General features: G+C 48.7%; 1 protein-coding gene across 2 annotated transcripts; it reads right to left on the minus strand.

Annotated features, from left to right (window-relative positions):
* Nucleotides 1-1,084: 1,084 nt before the first annotated feature.
* On the minus strand, nt 1,085-12,948 carry LOC311307571 (uncharacterized protein). Of its 2 annotated transcripts, none has more exons than XM_084436392.1 (7): nt 12,703-12,948; nt 6,282-6,503; nt 5,950-6,007; nt 5,455-5,533; nt 4,669-5,228; nt 3,617-3,757; nt 1,085-3,498 (listed from the first exon to the last, which is right to left on the minus strand). In XM_084436392.1, exons 2-7 carry the CDS (start codon nt 6,413-6,415, stop codon nt 2,947-2,949), a joined length of 1,524 nt encoding a protein of 507 aa, XP_084292518.1. In that variant the 5' UTR covers nt 6,416-6,503; nt 12,703-12,948; the 3' UTR covers nt 1,085-2,946. The 2 variants fall into 2 exon arrangements, with proteins under 2 accessions (XP_084292518.1, XP_084292517.1); XM_084436391.1 differs by having other exon boundaries at nt 6,282-6,510.
* Between the last annotated feature and the right edge of the window lie 276 nt (nt 12,949-13,224).

The raw sequence follows: 13,224 nt of genomic DNA on the forward strand, positions 1-13,224 counted from the left end.
AGTAGGCCTATCACAAGACTGGAGGGATAGATCTGAGATCTGTTTCAGGGGTTATATCCTTCAGACTGGGTGACACTGTGATCATGGATGTCATGCGTTGCACGCTGTATCCTCCAAGACAGCAAAAGACTCGCCTGCCCACGTGACTACTGCCTCAAGGTTAAGCTGTTACTATGGAGACAAGTCCACCAATGAAAATCCAGCAGACGGTTGCAATGTTGACTGCAAGCTTTTTGTTTTAAGTGTGACCTATTTTTTCCAACAGCTAGGCCTACTCAGACGCAGACTCCACTACTCACGCGTGCACACATACGTGCTCTCACATGCACATGCCATGTACATACGCGCGCGCGCACACACACACACACACACACACACACACACACACACACACACACACACACACACACACACACACACACAGTATCAAGAGGATGCTATTTATAAGGTTGTGGTAGAGCATAGGCTACATGTGCATAAAATAAAAAATGTCGGAAATTATGCGAATTAAATCTCATAGCAAAAAAAGCTTTTAAATGAGCAGGAGATACAGCAGATGTTAATGACACTACGCATCGACATTAGGCTGTATGAATGAGAACAGGCCTTGGTGAATAACTTGTTAGCAGGTTATGATTATGAATGACAGATCATCACAAAGGACACAATCATTCTAACATCTAGCCTACTAAAACACATTAAGGCTTTTATTAAGCCAGTGTTGGCCTTTATGGAAAAATTACTTTTCCTATAATAAAAGTCCTCTGTCTTGTACATCCTTTGTCTTGTATGCAGCAAAGACAGGGTTTTTCATAGCTGCTTCTGGTTACTGGAATATTCTTAGGACGAGCATAGGAAAGATTGCCGTGTGTTTGATTTGACACTTTTCATCATTATTTTTGGAACTCTTTTTTTAAATTTATTTTAGAACTCTCAAATTATCATAGCTAGTGATTAGGCTTTTTTGGAGACCAGTAGACTGTGCTGTGGTCTATTAAATCTGTTTTATGGCACAATAGTTGGATTGCAAATTGAGATTATGCAAGGAGGACACGTGTTTGTTTGTTTTTTTGTTTTTTTTAAAGTGCCACTTTATTACAAAAGTATAAACTTGACTGACATGTTCATGAATAATAATCTTGATATAAAACATTACAATCTTTTGCACATAGCACTTAATTACACGCGTTGAGTACAAGACCCTGTAGTCTGAATAGCAAACACACAACATTAGCTGCCACATTAAACTTAGCTGGGCTTTCAAAGAACACACCATAGCTTAAATGGCTTGAAAAAGAACAAACGAAACATCAAAATTCACATTGTAGCTGTTTTTGCAAGTTTTGTAACCAGACAAAGTCATTCCGAAAACACAATCAAACATAATAGTAAAAGATAGATTTCTTGACACCAATGATATATTTATTATTCTTTCTCTTGTAACATACATACACATTGCATCAACATACAGAATAATCACATTGTGCTGTGGGGATATTTGGTCAAATGAATTCCTCTTTAGTGTCCAAGTTTAGATGACACAATAACACAACTTTTGTATCTTTGTAGATTTGTTATAATCTTGCTGTTGACTTGCTGTTGTATTTTTTAAGGACATCACTGACAGAGAGAGAGAGAGAGGGAGCGAGAGAGAGAGAAAGAGAAAGAGAAGAATGCTCATGATCATTGATAAGCCTGCCTTGCTTAGAGTTTGCTACTGTAATACTCACCTGTTCAACCAGCTTCCAAGGCTCCAGCAAGGAGCAAACCCCAGTATCAATGCAGCATGATGACACAGCAAAGACTAGCAGGCTGTATGTTGATTGGTCCACCCTGTTCAGACTGAGGATGGGGCATGGGAGAGAGGTCCACCTGTCTGACCCAGCAGTTCTGACAGTCTCCTGTTAACAAGCCAGGAACCTGCTCCACTCACCGCCTCCATCCCAGTGACCAAACATGTGCTGAATGCTAATTAACATTCTGCTCTCGAAGAGAAACAAAGCAACACTAAAAATAACTAAACAATCAACAACGCAAAAATAAATAAAAAAAATAAACCATTCAATATAGGTACCACATGACAGTGCTTGATTTTTTTTTCTTTCTCTTTTTTTTTAGCATGCAACTTTTAGCAGGCAAAGTGCAGAAACAGGATAGACAAATTAAAAGACTTCATTTACAGACGGCAGTGGAGACAGTTTTCTCGTTCATGTAATACTGTATGAAACCAAATATGAAAAGGGATGAAATATCTGGTCTATTTCCACATGTGAACATGGTCAAAATTATCTTCATGGGAGGAATGCAAAATGTGTGCAATTTTGTTAACTATACTCTCATTTTACTCTTGGTCCCTGAGCATTCAAGTATTTTTGATTAAATATTTCATTCCTTTAGATCGTCATTTTAATTCCTTTCAGAATCCCATCTTGACCGACTACAGGGAAGGTCTGCCCCAGACGGATTAAGTGCTACCAAAGAAGGAACATGATCCTATTGTGCTAATTCCTAATAGGGGTCCAAGTTCGACCAGGACAACAATACTCTTTTATCCGCTAAAATGGAGGAAGAATTTAGGCTTTTCCCTTCAATTGTGCTTTGCACAACATTAAAACAGAAGTGCTACTATCACCCATTACAGAATCACCCTCTGCAATCGCGTTGTGCTCATTTCATCATCGTTTTTCTACCTTTGGATTCCTTAAAAGGTATATGATTGCACCCAGGGCCTCTGTAGCCCGGGTCGTCAACCCCGTTGACCAGCTTTATCGCCCTAAGGCCTCGGTGGCCTCTGGAAGGCAGGATGTTGTGACTCGAATGTAAACAGCATGTGTGAGTGAGCATGAGACGGTTTCTCCACCTGCTCTCCCTGTGCCGAGGAGGAGGAGGAGGAGGAGGAGGAGGAGGAGGAGGAGGGGGAGGCGTGAGGCCACGGCGGTCGCGGCCTCAGAGCCCCGTGACGTACATCTCCATGCCGTCGTTGAAGGTGAAGATGGTGGTGGTGCTGGATGTGGTGGAGCCCTGCTTCAGGTCCCCGATGCTCTCGTACAGGTTCTCCCCGGGCAGCAGCAGGGCCTTGGCCGGCAGGTGCTGCAGCTTGGGCGTCTGCTGCGTCGGGGGCGGAGGAGGGGGCTGCTGCTGCTGCAAGGGCTGCTGGGACTTCTTCCTCCTGGGCCGCAGGGTGGCGCAGGTGTTGGGCGGCCTCTCCCGCTGCTTCCAGGCGCCGCCCCCGCCGCCGTCCATGGGCTCGTAGGCCGCGTCGCACTCCTCCGTTCCGAAGGACTCGTAGCAGTGGTCGTCCAGGGCGCCCGGGACGCCGCCGACCGCCTTCCCCTCCAGTGGGGCCCAGGTCTGGGGCTTGACCACCACGCTGAACCCCCCATCTCGATCCCGGTCGCCGCGCCCCAAGGTCCGGAAGCCGGGGTTGGCCGGCGGAGACCCAGGCACGGCTCTCTTCTTCTTACTGGTCTTGCACACCTTGGAGTACATCTCTGCCACCTGCAGCCAAACAGGACATAGCCTCAGTACAAACCCCGGAGATGTGAAAGTAAACATTAAACACACACACACATACCCGGTAACACAGACACAAACAAACACATGTAAAAAGACCTACCGCAGCAGTGGACGGTTGTATGATATTCTCTCCACTGTGAGGACTGAGAGGGCCTAAAGGCTTGTTTTGGAGCATGGCGATTTCATCGTCCTCCGGAGGCTTCCAGATGTACTGCTCGCCATTACCCATGAACACCGCTTCCTGTGAGACAATCAAAGGGGGGGTGGGGGGTGGGGGGTCAGTCATCAGATCTGGACCACACGCATGGACATAATTATGCACCTCATTCACAAACACACACGTTCACTCACACACACTGCACAGTTTGTTTCAACGCCGTGAACTCTTGTAACACCTCCGCCAGAAGACATATACCATCTTGTTTAAGGCAGTCTGGTGGCTGCACTGACACCAAGTATCCACAAATCACACCGCTAGAATGAGAGGCGCTCCCATTAGCAGCCTTCTACAGCTCTACAGGTGGTGTGTATATATATTTGTGTGTGTGTGTGTGTATACACACACACACACACATATATATATATATATATATATACAAATACACCACCTGCAGAGCTGTAGAAGGCTGATATATATCAGTATGTATGTACAGCATCTAGTGTCTAGACCATAACAGTGGGTGTTTATGCAAAACCGTCGTTTCTGGATACTGTGCTATTGGGGATACACATTTTATTGTGCCAAAACATCATGGTTACCAACGGGAGATTAGAAGTGCATTTGTACTACATGTACATTTCTCAGAATGGGAGGCGGAGCTTGTCTTGTGGGAGGCGGTGCTCCAGTACTATAAGCAGCATTGTCCATGTATGCCCTGCAAAGGCTGTTTCAATGAATTGCGTCATCCATACCGCCATCTGCTTTGAGTGAGCAGCACTGCTGAGAAGGCAGAGTACAGACCTGAAATCTATAGAGTAGGCACTAATGCACACACACACACACACACACATACACACACACAAACACACACACACACACACACACACACACGTTGTACACACTCCATGCATTTCCATCAACTGGGCTAACTCGCAGCACGTGGCGAATCTCTGTTCATCACCAGCGTCATGCCGTACGTTCGTTGCACTGACCTTGGGGAAGGAGGGAAGGTTGAAGGCCTCCATGTTCTTGCGGGGCATCTTCTGGCTGTGGGGGTGCGGCGGGGGAGGGGCCGGGTGGGAGGGCGGGGCGTGGCGTGGGGGCGGGGCCGGCGGATCCCCCATGTCTGTCCCGCTGTCCCTCTTCTGGGGGGCCTTGTCCGCCTTGCGCAGCTTCCGGACGCAGGCGTACTCCGCCGCCTCCTGGGGGCGGGGCTGGGGAGGAGCCATCGCCTGGGCAGCCGGCTCCGGCTCGGCGATCCCGCCCTCCGCGCCGTCACCGTCCGGGTCGGGGGGCGCGGGGGTGTTGGCGGGGACGGCCGGCGGGGCCGGGGTGTCCGTCTGCCCGGCCCTGCCCACCATGGCGTAGAGGGTGTCGTCGGGGCGCTTGGGCGAGGAGCGGTGGCCCACCTCGGAGTAGGTGTGCTCGCCGTCCTCCCCGGCGCCGGAGGGGATCTGGGGCAGCTGCCGGCCCTGGGAGCGCAGGTCCGAGTTGGACCGGCGGCTAGGCAGCAGCAGGAGGTCCATACTGGCCGGGCGGTTCTTCTTAGCTTCTGTAGAGAGCACACGGACAGCGCCACACAGACCGTCATCACACCATCCAATCAGAGGAAAGGCCGTTTGGCGTACTTGGTGCTGGGTACTGACAGGAGGCTAAGGGTATGAGGATCGTTCTGTTTCGGGGGTGAAGATGGTTCTGAGGGTTCTGGACTGAGAATGTGTCTCTCGCAATCGATAGACGGTGTGAAACAAACTACAACAAAAACACGTTGGACTCACTCTTGCCGTTGCAGTTGAGCTTGTTCATCTCAGTGTCCGACTTGCTGATGGAGCGCAGCTTGGACTGCCTGAGTATACCCTGACAACACACACACACACACACACACACACACAGATCCACTATGTCATAACCTGACAACACACACAGATCAACTGGGTGTACCCTGACAACACAACACACACACAGATCCACAATGTTTACCCCGACAACACAGCACACACAGATCAACCATGTTATAATCCGAAATATAATCCGGAAAAATTTCAAAGGGCAAACATGTCCAAAGATGTCACTGGACGTGTTTGCCCTTTGAAGTTTTAGCCCGATTTCTGCGATTCCGTCTTCCATGTAGGACAACAGCTAGTGATTTTAAAGGCCTGTGCACATCATTTAAGCATTAATCCAAATAATATCAACTGAAACAAGGGTGACTGTCTCCCTGAGGTGAGCGTTCTCGCCAGGTTGAACGGAGCGTAAAGGCCTGTGCTGCTCACCATATCCATCAGTCTGTGTTTGCCACCCTCGCCAGAAACATTGTGCGTCTTCCCTTTCCTACACAATGAAGAAAAACAATGACAGTATGTTAAAAAATACTACCAGCACAGTGTGTGTGTGTGTGTGTGTGTGTGTGTGTGTTTATGTGTGTGTAGATGTGTGTCTCTGTTTTTTTGTTTGTGTGTGTGTGTGTATAGATGTGTGTCTCTGTGTGTGTGTGTGTGTGTGTGCGTGTAGATGTGTGTCTGTGTGTGTGTATATGTGTGTGTGTGTAGATGTGTGTGTGTGTGTGTGTGTGTTTGCGTACAGTGCGAGTGCCAGCCGGTCTCACCTCTGGCAGCCCACGCAGAGCACCACGATGAGGATGGTGACGACGAAGGCCGAGGCGGCGGCGATGGCGCCCAACAGCAGAACCTTGCCGTAGGGGGGAGTCGTGAAATTCAGCCCGTCCTGCATGGAGGCCATGTGGGAGAGCAACCGCTCACTTGCTCACTCACATACACACGCTCACACCCTCACACACACATGCACACAGGGGAGAGCCGCAACCTCCCTGGGATCTACCAGAGAAGAGAGGAGAGAGAGAGAGAGAGAGAGAGAGAGAGAGAGGGAAGGAGAGAGGGAGGCTGGTTCATATTCTAATCATCAGATTTTTGTTTTTAAACAGGAGCACGTTGAATAGCAAGCCTGCACAACTGGGGCAAATAAATACCGAGTTACAACTTGGTGAAAAGGAACAAACTAGTCTCGCATAGACAGATCTATCTCCACACTTCGTTTACGCTGACATATTACCATTCTGCAATAGGGGGGAAAAAAACGCAGTATTTCTTTAAACCAATCACAGTCGTCTTGGGCGGAGCCAGCCCCGGACGCAGCGACGGTGCTCTTGCAAAATAGTCTGGATCGAATCTGATTGGTGCCGAGAGAATCTCTCGGCCCGAATCAGATTAATTTGCGTCGCCAGTCTCGCCACTGATTGGGCAGTGTGACAACGAATGACAAGGTTTATTGCCAAAACCTACATCCGTTGAGTCAGACTAGGAACACACCAACCACTGTTCCCCAAAGCCAAGAAACAATTAAGTCTGTTTTTGTTGTTGAATAAACACAGGCCGTACGGAACAGCCGTGCCAAAGACTCCCACTGTGACAGGACGCAGAAGTGGGCGACAGCACAGTCCCGACGCTCTCCTCAAAGTTGTCATAATGGATCAAAGTGTCGTCCCTTGGTACCGCTGCACAATAAACATGGCGTGACATGAAAATAAAAAAAAATCCTTAATACAGTCAATCCTCTCCCTGCCTGATCTCACTGCAAGTGGACGTCTTTCATTTATGTCCAGCACAACGCAGGCAAACCTCCAGCCTCTTCCCCCCTCATCCCTCTCCCCCTCATCCCCTCTCCCTGTCCTCATCCCTCCCGCCTCTGGTGTGTTCTCTCTCCCCGACAACTGCTCTGTTCCTCTCCCCGTGGCGTCTGTCTCTCCCCTCCGGCTTCTGAGGGTTTGAGGGAACCTTGATTTCCTAAGTCCCTGGCTGATTCACACGCATCAGGTAGCTCACCTGTCCACAGCGAGACTGAGGAGGCGGTGGAGGCCGCGTGTCATCGTTCCCAAGCTAGAGCGGAACGCCAAGGAACCATCGCTCCTTTGATGGGTTGTCTCTGTGTTTTAATTGCCAATTGCTAAGACGTTAGTGTAGGTGGTTTGATGTGAACCGACGGACCACTTCCCTCTCTCTCAACCCACCCCTTTTCCCAACACCCACAGCCAAGCACGCACCCACAGCTTAACACACACACAGAATTTCACTAAGCTGTGTAGAGTCCCTGTGTGTCTCAACCTTAAGCCAGTGCGGGGGGGAGGGGTGTGAGTTATTGGGAGTCCAGTGGAGGGGTATGGTTGTGTGCTTGCATCATCCATTCTCATATAGAAACAGATGAGGTTCTGAATAATGTACCACCATATGGTAATATAGGGTTCCACTTAGAGATCCTTCTCAACCCAGACAGCTATATTTATTTTGTACCTCCAAGTAAACTGTATGGATGTGTTACTGATGTGTAGGCTGCTATATCTGTTTATGTGTCCAGGACTGAGTACAGTGTATGGGGTTTGCTTGTCCATAAATGTCTTGTGTTCGTTTGGGCACAGAGGTAGTTAAAAAGGTGCCCTGATCAGTGTGGTGCCTTTTTAAAAACCTATGTCCCAATTTAGTATGCGCTAACATGGATGGTATTGTAGCTCATTAGCATACTAGTCAGTGGTGATTCCAAAATGGCTGAGGCAGCTCAAATAAATTAGCCTTAGCATTGCAGTGTGGTGATCTGGAGGGTCCTATGAGGGAATATTTTTACATTGTAAATTAATGGAAGAAGAGAATGTTCTCATGCCTCCAAAAAAAAAACCAAAAAAACATGTTTAGTCATCTTCAGTACAGAGTGCCCTAAACCCAAGCACAAACACAAACTGTGCCCTTCCACGACTCACAAATGAATCAAGGGATTTATGAATATTAATACAAGTTATTAATAGACTTTTTTCCAACAGAAGACATCCGCCCTACGGTGTTTATACAGTTCATAATGCAACAAGCACATCCAAGTGAGTGACAGAAGGAAATGCCCTGGAACACATCTACGTCTTCACTTTAGCTCCTCACGCTAATGGGTAACACAACAATAAACCGCATGTCATTTATTCACACACATACTGAACATGGCATTTAGGATGTTGTGACGTTTGCTCAAGAGCTCAGACTTGCTTTAGAGCCTGATCTATCCTCAACTGATTTGATCCCCACAAGGCTCCGGGTTATCTGAATGACACCTCAATCCCATGAGATCCTCCGATAAGGCTACACGCTCTTCGTTCGAAAATGCGTCCAAACGTCATCGTGTCTCTATTCGGACTACCTGGAGGACGGAGCGCGGCGGAGGGGAGGAGGGGGACGAGGGGAGGAGGACGAGGCGGGAGAGCGTAGAGGCGGAGGGACAGCGGGACGAGGGACGGGGAGAGAGGGGCGGGAGCGTCGGTGTGGGCGCGCGTGGGAGGCCCCCGGCGGCGGCAGGTGTTGGAAGGAGCCCGAAGGAGAAGCTGCTGACGAGAAGACGAGCCTGACACGTTTACACTGCCGGGCTCCCCCTGCCTTCCCTCCTCCCGCCTCGGTCTGTCCACCTCCCCACCCTTTCTTCTCTCTCTCTCTCTCTCCGTCGATCCCCTTGCTTCCCCCTGCGGTGCTCAGGCAGAGTGACGCCTCAGCACTGCGGTGTAATCTCTGGCCCTGGAGCAGCTTTTCCTCCGAGCCAACCGATTGGACGTTCCCAGAGCAGAGCAGCGAAATGGCCCTCCACCAGCAGCTCGTCCTCCCGGTAAACAAAGGCCCTCTCCTCCAAAAGCCACGGAGGGTGTCATTAGCCCCCTCGGTCAGACTGTGGCACTGGCAAAACGCTCAACCCTTCCATATAGATCTAGAATACTGGAGATGTCAGTTTTGTGTCATATCACTCATAGGATGCGTGGCCGTGCGTGGTCCTGTACCTGCGGGCGTACCTGGGGGAAAGAGCCAGCCGTGCTGGGGGGGTCTGGAGGCTAGGGGATGGGGGGTGGGGACGGGACTGCTGGGGGATCTGGAGGCTAGGGGATGGGGGGTGGGGACGGGACTGCTGGGGGATCTGGAGGCTAGGGGATGGGGGGTGGGGACAGGACTGCTGGGGGATCTGGAGGCTAGGGGATGGGGGGTGGGGACGGGACTGCTGGGGGATCTGGAGGCTAGGGGATGGGGGGTGGGGACAGGACTGCTGGGGGATCTGGAGGCTAGGGGATGGGGGGTGGGGACAGGACTGGAGAATGAAGATGCTGGATCGTTATTCATCATTCAGCTCCATCCAAACTGCCCTTCCTCTGCTGAAATCTAGGACTTCGGTAAATAAAAACAACAATGTCCAAACACCCTCTCTTCACCTAAGTAGTTTGCAGAGGAACTGGGGATGGATGGATGGATGGATGGATGGATGGATGGATGGATGGATGGATGGGTGGGTGGGTGGATGGATGGATGGATGGATGGATGGATGGATGGATGGATGGATGGATGGATGGATGGATGGATGGATGGATGGATGGATGGATGGATGGATGGATGGATGGGTGGATGGATGGATGGATGGATGGGTGGATGATGGACGGACGGACAGACGAGGGTTAGTTGGAGAATTAGGTACAGGTAAGTCAGGCATGCAACCTCAACTTTAACACAAATGGAAAAGTGTTCCAAAAGAGGACCACTTTCACATCTATTCCACTTTCATGGGGTAGTACAGTCAATCAAGTCATTCTCATTCACATGTCCATATACATACAGTACAGTATACTGTATGATGAAAGACATCTGTGCTTTCCTTGGAGGTGTGGTAAGGTGCTGTGTAAGTGGCAACAAAGCATGGCAGTCAGGGGCAACGCTAGAAATGTTGGGCCCTATGAAAGAATATAATATTGGGGCCCCAAAACCTAGACCTTATGATGACGATGATGATGATGATGATAATAATAATAACAATAATAATAATTAGAATTATTATTATCATTATTATAATAATAATGGCTTATGGGGCCCCTGGCAGTGCAGGGCCCTTGGAATCGTCCTAGCTTTTCCCCCCTAACAGCTCCCTGATGACAGTGTCTCTACATTATTGATATCAAGCCAATAACATCCTATGATGAGTTATATAAACACTGGGTTGAATCAATTTTGGTCCAAAAGTATAGGAGGTACAGTATACTATGGAACATTCCCCAGTCTTACTGGTGGTAAATGGTAAATGGACTGCACTTATTTCGTGCTTTTATCCAAAGCACTTTACAATGGCCTCTCATTCACCCATTCACATACACACACCAATGGTGGAAAACTGCCATTCAAGGTGCTAGTCTGCTCACTGGGAGCAATTTGGGATTCAGTGTCTTTTTCTAAGGACCCTGCAACATGTGGACAGGACAGGAGCTGGGAATCGAACCCCCGACCCCACGATCATTGGATGACCCGCTCTACCTCCAGAGCCCCATCAGAGATCTTCACCTTGATGTTAGGATTGCTGTTACACTTCCAGAATGTCCTCACAAGTCACCACCCAGTCTCCAGTGGAAACGTCAAGGGTACATTCATGTTTCCTATTGGTTTCTTATAATGAGTGTTGATGGTTCTCCCTCTTCACAATAATAAGCATAGCAGCATCTGCTCGGGTCCTGATAAAGCCATTGGTAGTTTATGAGCACAGCCTTCCCTGTGAGTCACTCCTGATACACACGTGCACGCACGCGTATAGGCACACATTTTGTTGTTGTTAGGCAGCATCTGTTGGCTATTGGATGTGAAGGGGAAACCAATGTCTCTGTTTTGTGTGAGATTGTATGAGAATGGGAACTGGTTCCAAATGTTGGGACATACGTGTCTGCATTTCCGATCTATTCATCCATAGGCAGGCTACGAATAGGCTAATTAAGAGAGTTGCGGGCGGTACAGCTCTGCCCACTTGACTGAAGCGAGTCTCTTTCATTGAGCTCCAATTGGGTTGCACGTGCACCCACTGGTGCTGAAAACCTAAAAGCATAAGTGTTAGCCAGCCTATAGCTAACGAACCCAAATTCTCTATTTCATTTTTTCTTCTACGGATAAGCACATACGCAAAGGCGCTGCATAGAAAGGGGTCGTTATGTTTCCTCTTCAGCCCCTCACTGAGAGTCAATCATACAGGATTTGTGGTTTAATGACTCGCGCCCATGCTGCCACACCGCGCCTAGACTGAGCTTTACCGTCTCATCAGCGAGAAAGGACCCACATCTCAAACTGCGACGGCTATGAGGACAACAGGTTATTAAAATATAATAATAATAGTAATAATAATAATAATAACAATAATAGGCCTAATAATAATAATAATGCAGAGAAGCCTCAGAATAATAGGAGCCGACAGCCATACCTGGGTGTGAACAGAGGGGAAGTGATGCAAGTCGAATTTGGCGTGCCCATGTAGCCAATTTTGCAATGAATGTCATCTTCAGCCCTGCTTAAAAGCGACGCTGTTCTCTCAGCATCACTTCCAACGAGCTTGTGAGACACGGAGCGGTTGATCTCCTCGCAGACATGGTGATTAGTCCACGGTCATCAAGGCGTTATGAATCGTTTCAAGATCAAAGTGGAAATGTATACGCGCGTTGTTGAGTCCCTGAGGTCAGGTTGCAACGCACACGACAAAGACAGCCCCCCACGCCAGCTTTTAGGAGGGGAGGGGAGGGGGCAAAACATTAATGATATCTGTCTAATGTTAATGATCTTATCTTATGTTAATGATTCACAGAGTCGACTCGGAATAGCATACATAGCATAGGCTACCAATTAATCGGAAACCGTCGCTTTTCATGTTCTACGCATGCAATTACCATGAAGTCCCCTGATCAATCGGTTTATAGGACGTCGAATCACAAAAGGCAATGCAGTAACAGAATGTATCTTGCACACGTGTCGGTATTAAACGTATAACCACAGAAAATTTGGTCTCGGGTCTATGGACACAAATAATCTACCTGTGCAAACTGCTTGAGCAGGCCAAACAGAGATCCAATATATGAATATGCTTTTCGACCTGATGTATATTAAGAAAAATCTATAATCTTGGTATGGGAAGAGATGGGCATTCTCCCGCTGACATAGCAGACATTTGGGCAGAGCATTGCGCTAGGGACGCATACTCACTCAGCTCAGAGATTCGGGAGGCGCGACGGACGCGCGGCATCCACTCCGGTCGGTTCCTTCAATTTCTGCTTCCACTCGGACCGTGCACTCTCCGCAAGCATAATCAATCAAAGTCGATAGCTTGGGTCTCGTGCGCAGGAGAAAAAACAAATGCAGCATTGCATTGGGCATCATATATGGCGCCTCCGACCCCTCGCGCGCCCGGTCAGTCACCTCCGTTCCCGAGGCAAAGAGCAAGCAGGCAGCGCAACTATGTTCCTCTGTTACGTGGAACCGTCAGATTCTCCACAGATGTTCAAGCCCCCTCCATTTCAACACTCAATTCCTCGGCTCAACACTAGTTCAGTGTGACAGAGAGAACTGGAGACCCCCAATTATGTATTTGTCGTTTTGCGTCTAGCGTCATCATTCGGAAGGGCCGAGAAGTGCCGTGGTGATTGTGAATGAATGCGTATACATGAATATACATTCATGTGAATGTCTTATGGTCTGTGGTAATGTCCGCTGGGCAATTACATAGGC

This window comes from Borostomias antarcticus (assembly GCF_949987555.1).
Source record: "Borostomias antarcticus genome assembly, chromosome: 3".
NCBI classification, from domain to species: domain Eukaryota; kingdom Metazoa; phylum Chordata; class Actinopteri; order Stomiiformes; family Stomiidae; genus Borostomias; species Borostomias antarcticus.

What these genes read in the sequence shown, in the direction of transcription:
- LOC311307571 (XM_084436392.1), bottom strand. Translation starts at nt 6,415, where the DNA reads ATGGCCTCCATGCAGGACGGGCTGAATTTCACGACTCCCCCCTACGGC. An exon ending in AACACAGACTGATGGATATG is followed by an intron (nt 5,534 to 5,949) that starts GTGAGCAGCACA and finishes GTGTGTTGTCAG; the next exon opens with GGTATACTCAGGCAGTCCAA. An exon ending in GCTCAACTGCAACGGCAAGA is followed by an intron (nt 5,229 to 5,454) that starts GTGAGTCCAACG and finishes TGCTCTCTACAG; the next exon opens with AAGCTAAGAAGAACCGCCCG.